The sequence below is a fragment of the Antrostomus carolinensis genome, unplaced genomic scaffold (genome assembly GCF_000700745.2).
Source record: "Antrostomus carolinensis isolate BGI_N321 unplaced genomic scaffold, ASM70074v2 scaffold30585, whole genome shotgun sequence".
In the NCBI taxonomy this organism is placed as follows: domain Eukaryota; kingdom Metazoa; phylum Chordata; class Aves; order Caprimulgiformes; family Caprimulgidae; genus Antrostomus; species Antrostomus carolinensis.
In genome coordinates this window covers 1-12,125 of record NW_010318896.1, presented here as the reverse complement: position 1 = coordinate 12,125, position 12,125 = coordinate 1, and the positions used below count along the sequence as shown (strand labels likewise).

General features: G+C 36.3%; 1 protein-coding gene across 1 annotated transcript; it reads right to left on the bottom strand.

Moving 5' to 3' along the window:
* Positions 1 to 356: 356 nt before the first annotated feature.
* IDH3A (isocitrate dehydrogenase (NAD(+)) 3 catalytic subunit alpha) lies at positions 357 to 10,260 on the bottom strand (the record flags this gene model as incomplete). Its single annotated transcript, XM_010169093.1, has 10 exons — positions 357 to 596; positions 2,522 to 2,674; positions 3,181 to 3,265; positions 4,944 to 5,008; positions 5,087 to 5,189; positions 5,852 to 5,985; positions 6,130 to 6,317; positions 6,854 to 6,968; positions 8,330 to 8,413; positions 10,198 to 10,260. Coding segments are annotated over 10 exons (1,074 nt in total), but the record flags the coding sequence as incomplete, so codon positions are not given.
* Between the last annotated feature and the right edge of the window lie 1,865 nt (positions 10,261 to 12,125).

Here is a 12,125-nt window from a genome sequence, read left to right as displayed (position 1 = left end):
GCTTTCAACATGAAATTGCTATTTTAAGTTATTTTATACCCGTTTCTGTTTTTGAAGGTCATCTTGTGCTATTGTTAGGCTGAAAACCTATTTTTAAATTTCAGTAAGATCAATGAAGTAGGTTTTAACCATTAAGGTGCTTTTACATTTCACTAATTCTGTTACTTGTTTATTTGCATAATTTTTCTTTGTGGAAAGTACAAACCTCTAGTTGAAATGGAAAATGGTAGACAGGTACAGTGGCAATAAAAGAATTAACTTACATAAAAATGTTCACCAGATAGAAAAAAAAAAAAAATAAATAAGATAAATCACTTAGAAAAGTCCACTGAAAGCAGGCACAAGCAACATTTGTAGCCATTTGGACTAAATTTATTAATGGAGAGGCCGTAACTAAAAAGTTTGCTCTCTTAAGAGACAAGCAAACTATATGCATATGGATATCAGGTTACATATGATGTACTTTGTGTGATGTGTCCTTTCAGAGTTATTACAAGTAGTATGAGGAGACTTTAGTCTGTGTCCTGTACTCTGCGGCAGATCTCCTCTGTGAATTCCGAGCACTTGGCGCTACCTCCCAAGTCTTTTGTCAAGACCTGAAAGAAAGAAAAAATAATGTTTTGGGGGCAAGTCTTGTCTCTAAACAGTTCTGTATATTCTCCTTATTTGTTGTGTGTGGATACTAAATAGGGGTGAGAAGGAATACATCAAGTTTGAATTCTTCTGCATCCCATGTGGCCTTCATCAATAAGGACTAAACAGAATGAAGCATGTAGAGAAAACTTGAGTATGAACATCAAGTATTATGATACCAGATTTCAACATGATTTTATCTTAACTACAGAAAGTGTGTTTGGCCAAAGCTCTCCAAAGTCCCTTAGCCACATAATAGTGTAATTAATTGTTAAGTATTTAAGTTTTCAATAAGAAGTTTGTCCTTTGGAAGTAAAATTCATATATGAAGGCTCAGCACAAAGGCAACTAATTGAGAGTAATTCAGTGAGGTTTTTGGTTTGTTTTGGGGTTGTTTTTTTTTAAAGGAAACCCACACAGAAGAAGCACACATAGCTCTTAATGCTGCATGTTAACAGTTCTTTAAGTTTGCTTAGTTTAGTTAAGAGATGGAAAAATGCAGTTAAGAGAAACTTTTTCATCAAATACAACTCCTGCCTGGCAGCACAAAGATAGTAAAATTTAAAAAAAAAAGGTGGGCAACATTGCATGTGCAACCTATCTAGATTAAAGCAGTCTAGGAGATAATTTAAAATCATTAGTTTTTCCTTTACATGACACAGACACACATATCTTAATTAAATGGCTGGAGGGAAGGGAGAAATAGCAAGCATGAGAGGCAATCAAGGTTACTATTTTAGGATTTTGTAATTTTAACTGCATTATGCTTTCTACAGTCTAAAGATTCTCTCAATTGTGAGCATATAATCATAACATTGTAAGTAACTAGTAAACAAATAGCCATGTCACAAAGCTTGCACTATGTTATCTTCCATAGAATTACTGACCTGCAGATGGAGGATTTCATTTCCAGACCAGTAAATGGGAACTTTACAGGAGCACCTCTTTATTCACTTGTAAGTTTAGATTTATTTTTTTTACTGGCTCCTACACACAGTAAGATAGCTGCAAACAGACCACTTATGAAATTATGACAGCTTTTTGTTTAAGCATGCTTGTTACTTTTAATTACAAAGCAGCTTCTTATGCTCCTGCCCAAGAAAATTGAACCAGCATGGCTAACTGCTAATCCTCTTTAACTGCAATCTTCAGGATCTTTTCAGTTGTTTTGAAAAGGTGGACATCAAAGTAGATGAGTGAACTAATAATGTTAAGAGCACAAATTCAAGTCAAGTTTCAGAGCATAAACCTCCCAAGAATAGCCCATTTGAGTCTTGAATCTGGAGAGACTTACTTCTAAGGAAATCACATACAATCTTAAGGGAAAATTTAAATACTGGATAACAACTGTTCTTTTGTAGTCCAAAAAGGAATAAAAGCAGTTAGGAGGAAAAAAGAAAATAATTTATATTAAAAAATAGGAGCAGAAGTATTACAGGCAGTACTGAAATGCTATAAACAAAGTGGATGATTAAGCCTGTGAAAGGCAAATGGGTGTCTTTCATTTCAGGATCCAGATTTAAATATATGCTTTGTATGCATTATAAACTTCACAGGTGAAATACCACTAGTTACTTAAACTTCTAATCTCCTTCATGAAAATCAGACATTCAGTTCTAGCTTTTAGAGTTGAAAAAGCAGTGAAAATGTAGAATGAGTATTACTGCGACACAAGGAACGCTACAGCCTGTCCTTATTACTGAGCTGGGCAGGTTTAATACCACCAAAGGTAATATAATTACTATCAGAGAAGGATAGTGGCACTGCTCGTGTGTCAGGCCAGCACAGCAGGTCATCCAGTGTTCTGGTGTTAATGTTCTAAGTTAATTTTTGCTGTGATAGAGTATGATTTTAATTAATGGCATTTATTTGCACACCCTCATATTACCTTTCCATCTTTAATTGTATCAAAGCAAGCTGTCTCAATTTTTGTGGCATGTTTGTGTAGTCCCATGTGACGCAACATCATTACAGCACTCAGAAGAAGGGCAGTTGGATTTGCCAAGTCTTTTCCTGCAATGTCTGGTGCTGTTCCATGAACCTAGAAATAAAAGTGAACCTGTCTGTTATAATGTCAATATGCTGATGAAAACATCCTAGGCAATGCAAGTGTATGCAGGCAACCTGAAACATAGCCCTTATGCACAAGCCTGTTAAAACAGGATTTACTTCGCTGTGATCCAGTAAGTGGAAAGGAGATAGGAAAGACCAGAACAATTAAGTTCAAAAGCATCAGAAAGGGGGAACTAGGTCACCTAGTATCAAATAAGTGTGCCCCTCAAGTTCTATTTCACAGAGAGTATTTGTCTTATGAAAAACAGGGAAAACAAAGTGTCAGTAAAAGGACATGGAAAAACTATGTGTAATACATACACTAAACCTGCATTTTCTGGGTAAAGTTTCAGCATCTTCATAGTAAAAAAAAAAAAAAAGTCTTACAGAGGACTTGATTAAATGACAGCCATGTTGTACGTCATGGAAAAGTTTTAGATTCCCAAGTCAAGAAAAAATAGTTACTACTACTCTATCTTGCATAAGAAGACTTACCGATTCAAAAATCGCAACTCCATTAGCACCAATGTTTCCACTTGGTGTCACTCCAAGACCCCCAATCAGTCCAGCACACAAATCACTGAAAAAAACCAAAACAAAAAACCAAACAGAAAAACACGAGACGTTTTTGCATATACATTTGCCCGTCAACAATGTATTAAAATATTTGTGACTGTTATTTTATTGCAACAATAACTTATTTTATATACCCACACTATCTGAGAATAATATTGGGAAAGAATAGATGCTGTTAGACACTTGTACTCCAGTGGAACATTTGAAAATTTAGAACTACTAGCAGGAGACAATTTAATAAAAGACAACTAAAAGGAAATTTCAAATACTAGAATAAAGTTGATGACCTTGCAGAACAGTATTTTAAGTTTAAGCTAAAATAAACCAATTAGCTTTAGTTGTATAGAGTCTGGGGAAAAAAAAATGATACCATCTACATTTGTCACTTTAGCATTTAGTGTTTCAAGATAAGATATTTCCTTCTGTACCTATTGAGGCCAAGAAACCTGTTTGGCATTATGTTTACACTTAAAAAAACACTGCAGATGAGACTTTCCCCAGTGATAAACGTGCCCTTCTTCAAGAACAGACTCAAATTTATTGAAAATTTTTAGAAATATGAAATTCTTTATGGAATTTCTATGAAAACTTTAAAATCGGTGATACTGAACTAGGTAAAATGAGTTGAAAAAGTACTGATGATGGGACTCATCTGATTTGATCTCTTTTAGTTAACTGTGTAACAGCTGCTGTGAGGGCCCTATGGACTCCTCTGCCAGTTCTTAAAGCAAGAAGCATTAGCTGGAGTCTGATTTTTCTTAAAGGTGACAGACAGCCTTATCAGAGAGAGAGTGCAATTTTATGAGAAGCTCAACAAGCATTTCTTCTTATACGTAAGTTACCTTTACAGTTATTATCTGTACAAAAACAGGACATGAATTCTAAGACGTAAATCATCATTGAACTTTTAAAATTCTGATGCAGGCTATTTTCTCAATCTCTCCTTAGAGGTGCAAGGAGAAGCAATGTTATATTATACACTTAAAAGTTCAGATTAAGATACTTAATTTTACATGCAGCACTTAACTGAATTTACACTCTACCTAAACATTTTACAAAATGAAAAATGTGTGCTGATGGATTTTGCCTTCAAGACATCAAGTAGCTCTAGTATTAATTTTTTTCAAATATGAAGTTTACTTTGAAGATAAAGAAAAAAAAAATACATAAAACAAGGGCTGGTAGGATATTAAGATGGGATATTAAACCACACATTTCATTCTTCAGTGACTATGCAGAATCATTTAACTGTATGGCCAGCTTGCTACTGTAAACATCATAGCCCCACAGTCATCTTCCACAATCTATTTTAGTGCTTAAGATTAGAAAGCTCATCCCTAGTATCTAAGTGTTATTACAATTTAAGCCATTAAATTCTTCACATGTTGGAAGAAATTTCTCTTCTGCCCCATCTGAACAATATTCATAGCCTCCATAAGCAGAAACTTTTTTTTTTTTTTTAAAAGAAGCACATTTTCATCATATAGCCCCTCCCAACAATACATTTATAATTGAAGTGCAGTAATACCATCCTTTCTTCCCATTTAAAGTCTAATTTATAAAGCTTTAAACTCTTGGATGCATAAAATCGTCACCCATTGGGCTAGCATATAACCTGAATAAATGTCTGGAAAGTAACAGTATTTTACATGTTGGGTTAGTTTGAATTAAAATCTTCATACCTGAGGATGTCCCCATACAAGTTTGGCATAACAAGCACATCAAATTGTGAAGGATCTTGAACCATCTAGAAAAAAGTATATTTTAATTTAAGTTAAGAATTTAAATTTAAAAATAACCACAAATAAAACTTGCAAATACTCACGTTCAGACACACAGTATCCAGATACATTTCATTAAATTTAATATCTTTACAGTTTTCTGCTGCCTCCCTGCATTTTCTCAAGAAAAGCCCATCAGACATTCTCCTGCAATTAAATAAGCATGAGAATGTTGCAGTTATTGTAAGTAAGCAATACTGAAGATAAAAACTGCATGCAACAGAGGATTAAATAGAGTGCAGAAACTTAATTTGTGACTAATTATCCCTTATGTTAAACATAAATATTAAATATATTATAGTCACAGAAGTTATGTGTTTTAAATTTCCTCCTAAAATATTTTTGTATCAGTAGTTTAACAGGCATACATTAATCCTCAGAATTACTCATACTCATTTACTAAAGGCTTTCTGAAGTTTGTAAAGGTGGTGTCATGTAGCATCATATATGTTACAACTCAGTTCAGTACAAAGTGGCTTGGAAACTAGCTAGCCATTTTTGTCCACAGTTTTAAAATTCATTTTCCTCATTTAAAACTATTTTAAAAATAAGAGCTTTGCAAGTAAAGTCACAGGACTACTACAAACTTACTAATAAAAACATTAGTATGCAATTATTACAGCCCTATCAATACTGGGTTAGTATTGCCCATTTTACTGAGGAGGCATTTACTTTACTTATTTTACTTGCCCATATTACTTACTTCCACTAGAATCAACAGAAGCTCTATATTTGAGGAAGATTTGAAAAGTTATTTATAATTAAAGGCATATTACTATTGTTTTTCTCATAGAAAAGTGTCAACGTACATAATATTTGCCTTGTGCACAGCAGTAACATGGCTTCTCTGATTATTTCTGGCATACTCAAAAGCAAATTCTGCTATACGCTTGCTAGCTTCTTCTGTGATCAGCTTGATACTCTGCACAACACCTTCAACAATCTGAAAAACAGTAATTGCATTGATAGTAAAAGTGTAAGTCATTTTTCAAGTCACTAGTGTGAATGTTTGGAACAAAGTAGTAGAATTCTGAGTGAGGCAGTCTCAACAGTGTATTCCAGAAACACAACACTTCCAGCAACATACCACGTGCTCAATTCCACTGTATTCGCCTTCTGTGTTCTCTCGAATTGTGACAATGTTCACATCTGTGTATGGGGTTTTGTACCCCTCAATTGAGACACAGGGACGTACATTTGCATAAAGGTCAAAGGTTTTACGCAGAAGCAGATTCATTGATGGGTGCCCTGCAGCAATTGGGGTCTTTAAAGGCCCTGAAGGAAAAAAATGCAAGAATGAATGAGAAAAACTCCTCCATGAATTTTAGAGGTGAAACTCTAGGTAAAGCAGTACTCTTAGAGAGGGTCTCCAAATTCCTCTTTAACCCTTATGCTGAAATGCCATGGGAATTCTCTGTGCTATCAAGAATACTACACAGTGACATTAAGCAGCTGTTTAAAGGCCAAAGTGCAACCCTTACATGGAATAGTTTTTACAAAAGGTTTTCACTGAAAACAACATAAAGATAGTATTCATTAAGAATATATTTATCACATACTATTCAACTGCATTAGAAATGCATTCTGCACAGAGCCCAAAGTAAAACTTGCCTTTAACAAATTTCCTAGAAGATCTCTGAAAGTTATGGCCTCGAAATGAAGGACTGTTTTAAGATTACAGAAGACTACCTGACAGGCTCTCTTCTATAATTAGACATTTTATTGTGCTACAGATGAAAGACTTTGGCTTTAAATTAGACTCACAATAAAAACAACAGTATTTAATATCTTTGTATTAACCCCTAACGTACCTTTTAATCCCATTTTGTTTTTATCCATGGATTCTTTGGCATCTGGAGGTATCATCCACTTCCCTCCTGGTCCTTGGATAGCTGTAACATTCCTCTCTTCCCACTGAATAGGAGCCTAAACACATTTACTCTACGTTAACTTAAATACCATGAGTTTTGCTTCAAGTTTTACTTCCTTCACAAAAAGGTACATAAGGAATTTTGTGCAGGCCTTCCTAAACACTTTTTCTCTGGTGAGTGTGAGTTAAGCATGAGATGTTTGAAAACAAAAATAAACCATTTCTTTTTTAATGTAATTAAGTAAAAAAAAAAATCAAATAGTAAGAGCAACATACCATCATAAACTTGAATATCACAAGATGCCTCCCTAGGCGTCATATACACAGAAACTGTTAGAATTGCAATATATACACTACTTCTTTCAAGCTCTTAGAGCTGTTGAATTCCTTGTGTAAGAGAGACATTTGAAAACTGAATTCATCGAGAACTGATCATCCATACTGCCTGGAAGACGGTACACAGCAGAGATACATATCTGTTATCTAACTGAAAATCGGCAAATGTTCCACAATGCCTTCTGAATTTGCATTCACCACGGGAATCTTCTAAGTGGAGACAGGCTGCCACCCATTCATTTCAGCCGGAAGGACCATAAAGGAAAAGATACAAGGGCTTTCATAAGCAAACAGAACCAATCTAAGCATAACAGCCTAGAGAATCCCCTTTAAAACAAACAAATCTGATTAATTATTGCAAATATGCACTCACACACAAACTTGGGTTTTACTCCTCGACACCTCCTATTTGACTCCCCAGAAACAACCAGAACTTTTAGGTTTTAATATATAATTAAAGAGGACTTCACTTTTTCCAAATCTGTCAGGTAGTTGTAATAGAAAAGGAATATGCCGTGGTGCTGTTACTAATGCAGAACAATTTAACAAGTATTTTGCCTGAAGAGCTGTATTTCCTTTCAAGGAAACTGGACAAATTCTGGTGAAGTTCCTCAGATAGGTAGTAAAACAGTTCTTGGATATACTTAGCTTTCGTATCACTTAAGTGACTGGGTTTGGCAGTGCAGCAGTTTGATTTCTAAGAATAAACCAGTCCTTTCACACACACTTTCATCTGCACTGGAGGTCACAATGGATGAAAGAACATCCTCTACCAGTTGCTCAGGACTGCTACATCAACAAGATGATTTCACATGATATATTGAGTTCATACTTCCAAAAATTAAACACAGCATTTGCTCTCAACTCTCTGCTCTTCTGCCAGCTAACAGTTTCAAACCCTGCCCTGGTAATGTAATCCTGTCTTTTATCAGCTGAAGCTTCAGACTCTTTCTTTTGTCAAGAAGTTCTAATAGCTTAAACATGACTTGATCTTTTGGAAGTTAAAGAGAAAACATTTTTAGTATACCTAGTTAATATTTGTTGTTGTACTTAAACTTACAGCAAGACAAATATGACTTACTTTGGCAGCATCAAAGATCTTCATAACAGCAGCAGAAATCTCAGGTCCTATGCCATCTCCAGGGATTAAAGTTACTGTTTGTACCTAGGTAAAGAAATATCAGTAGTACAACAAATGAATCCTTGTTTTCTATGTAGAAAACATTTTCATGTGTTGTAGGAACCAACTAACTACTAGAAAATAAGGTTTCAGTTAACAAATGTTCACTAGGAAGAACAGCAGTACTGGGCAGAAGCAACAATGCCTACCTAGCTTTCAAAGGGAGCGTGCAAATGTTTTGAGAGAATTGTTTAAAAATCCATTCATATTTCAGAACACGGAGGTTTAACTTGAAAGGCAGGTTCCTGCTCGGTAATCCTTGAAATTAGTGACCTCAGCAGGCTTGCTTCTTGAAATTTGGAGACGAGATAATATTACCTAGTTATTGCTCTGTTACCCATATGTCTCCAATATTATCAACATGCTGCATAATACTGACAATGTGTTAGAAAAGATAAAATTTATGAAAAGGTACATTCACCTTAAAAAATCTAATGCCTATCTCAGCTTCTCAATTTCTTCCTAAGAATCTAAGACCCATTTTTAACAATAACAAGTTATTTTCCTCCCATAATGTTCTCATTCTTGTTTCTTTTATCATCATCAACTAAGTTGCACAGCCCAGGCTCACTGAATAACAGGAAGAAAGTACTGTGCTTTGATTAAAAAAAATAAAAAATTAAAAAAATCACTATTCTAATTGTATGTGCCCCAGCTCTTTTTGGTTTTTTTAAAGATTTCCAACAGTTTTGTAAGGGCTCATTATTACCTAGAAAAAAGGCAGCTCAGATGCAGCATTATTTGCAAAACCCCAATTAGAATCAACTCATTAAATATGTTTCCATCCTTCTCCAAACAAAATTTTTTTAAAAATCAATATATATTGACTGATTTTTTTAACTGATTTGAGCCAGAGAATTTCATTGTGCACAACGAAAGAAGCACAGCTTCAGATAAAAGAACACTGCTGTTAAGCAAGCACATAATTGATGGCATGCCTCAAGATCAGTTTTGGGCTGTCTTGGGTTGTTGCTTCACAGCACAGCAAGACTCCACCTGAGCCAGAGAATGTTTCATCTGAAAGAGTGATGTGGTTAAGCAGAACCAGAGGTGCCTCACCTTCCATATCTTTTCATATGGTGTAAGATATGAGCAACCCTTCAGTTTCTTTTCTAGCTGTTCTACAATCTTATAATTAAAAGTCACAGTTCCTCTTTAAAATTAAGTCCTGCTTAAGGGTATATGCAGTGGTGATGAGCCCTGCTTCTGCCTGAGCAGTTTTCAAGGCCACCTTCACTGAAAAAAAAGGCCTGTGGGCACTTGAAACACATACAGATAAAGAAGGTAAAACATCTGCAAGGAAATACACAGTATCTAAAATACTTTAAAGAGGGCCTTGAAAAGGCAGAACTTTAGATGCAAGGTATTGTAAAAGCAGCGGTAAAGTAAATCTAGTGCTTGAAGGAAAGTCTGCAAAATAAAGAAAATTAGAAGCTTCTCAACAATCTTTCTACTTTGCCCAGTATTTGCCCGTTTCCAGATGAGTTTCAAAAGACTGGCTTTTGTCCATATTTTGTGAAAAGTTTCCATGCCACTTCTATCTTCTGGTAGAGCCTTTTGTATTATCACTTACGCTTTAATATGCAATTGCCAAAGTCAGTCATTAACCCATGGAAACCCAGCATGGCATTAGGACCATGTCTGTTCACTTATTTAGGCCTTATTTTTTCAGAATGTAAAAATAAGAACAGCAATCCTTTAAAAGTAAATTTCTGAACCCCTTTCTTGAGAAACTTCTTAAAAGAAAAAAATGGTTCTCTTATACTCACAGCACTACCAAAACTTCTGGTCACCTGTTTTTGGTTTTTGAAAGCACCTAGCAATCGAGAAACCTGCAAGAATATACAACAAAAAGATGCTATTTTACTACACAAATGATATTTTTAAAAGTTAACAATATTGCAAAAAAGCTGCATTTTAAAATCGTATTGCTTTAAATTTCCTATCTCGAACTAGTATAAACATCCAAACGAAACAAGAGTAGCACTTTGCCAAGCTGCTCTCTAACATTCTGTGCACTGGCACCTCACGCAGGTATTCTTAGCACAGGGTAAAGCCAGGACAGCCATGCTTTGCAGCACACCATACTTTTCTGTCTCGCCTGGGGGTCAGGGGACATTACTGCACAATAACCTGAGCCCTTTTACATACTACGCATTCAGAAGAAGGTTGCAGTAGCTCTAATGGGAAAGATGATATGCTAAGGATTAAGATTCCTGGAAAGCAAAGTGAAAATTCAAACACTTTTGCTAAGCAGTATCTTTACTTGTTTTAGGTAATGTTTCCAGAACTACTTTTCATTACTGTAACTTCTTCCATTCAAACTGTGGTGAATTTTGTTTTTCCACCTTTTACATCCATAGGTTTTATACTGTTGCCTTCTATATGCCTGACAGTTTTTGAAAAGTGTAATTGAAATGCACATCAAAGACAAAATTTACCGTAGCAACAAGTCTACACAGCACAGTCAAAGAATTACACTTTATCTCTCTGAATCTGAATATTCTGAACTGGCACTGGCATTAAGCTACAAAACTGGGATGGTATCTCAGCTTGAGCTCTTGCCTAGCTGAGTACCATGGACGAAATCTCCCATCATATCAGTATTGATAACTGCAGAAAAATCACAGCCTCCCAATCTTATCCTCCTCTCTAGGATTTTTCATGCCTCTGTGACTTAAGAGCCAGAAGACTTCTAAGGGTATTAGATTTAGACTACTTCAGTTCTGCCATACTCACATACACAGTCTGTCTGTGGCTACCAGGCTGCATAGGAATGCATTTGACAGTTTGTATTCCTCTCTGGTCCAGTTTGTATTTGCTATCTCCTATCTTTACAGACACGTACGCTTAAACGTAGCTGTACAGCAGAAGGTACAAACTATGTTGGCACTAATAGAAACAACTAGAAACAATATAATTCTTACATATGTTGTAAGAATGCTGTGGGAGAAGTAATTTAAGCTAGAATTTATTTTTACTTGTAACCTAACATGAGATGTACAAGGTCACTGCAACAGGCAAGCAATGTTTGCCATAGCAAGCCATATATTTGAGGCAGTAGCTGGAGAAATTAAATGAAAAGGTGAATTTGACTACCAAAGTATAAGTGCCTTCAAGGTAGTTTCCACATACAGAGCCAGGATTCACATTCCAGAGTAGCCCTGGAAAGGGAACAGTCTGTCTTGCCAGAGATCGTGGGCCTGGCACATTATACTTAGGTTCAGCACCTGTAACATTAGCAGAGAATCAGGCTAAACAAAATTGATCCATCCTGACTGTACTGTTATGGGTCGTGGTTAACTCATGGCAGTTCTTCCGTATTTTAGCAGATATGTCAAGGGGGCTTCCTCGATGACTTAGTCCCCAACAGGCCATTATTTAAAGGTGCAAAAGAATTTTAATTTACTCAAGGCAAAAAGCAGCTGCATGTCCGGGACAGCCCCAGGAATAACGGCTGCTTTTCAGAGCAGCTCGGAGGCTGTAAAGCCCGAAGGACAGGCAGCGGGCCAGCAAGCAATAGGACAGCGCCCCGTCACTCTGCGTTCCGCGCCCCGTCCCTCTGCTTTCCCCCAGAAGCCGCTGTAATGGCTGGGATGGCAGGCTCCTCCTGGGAACGCCGGTTCTGGCCGCGGCTCAGTCCGGCCCGGGGAGAGCTCCCAGCAGCAGGCGCACCCCGGGACCGCCCGTCCTGCCC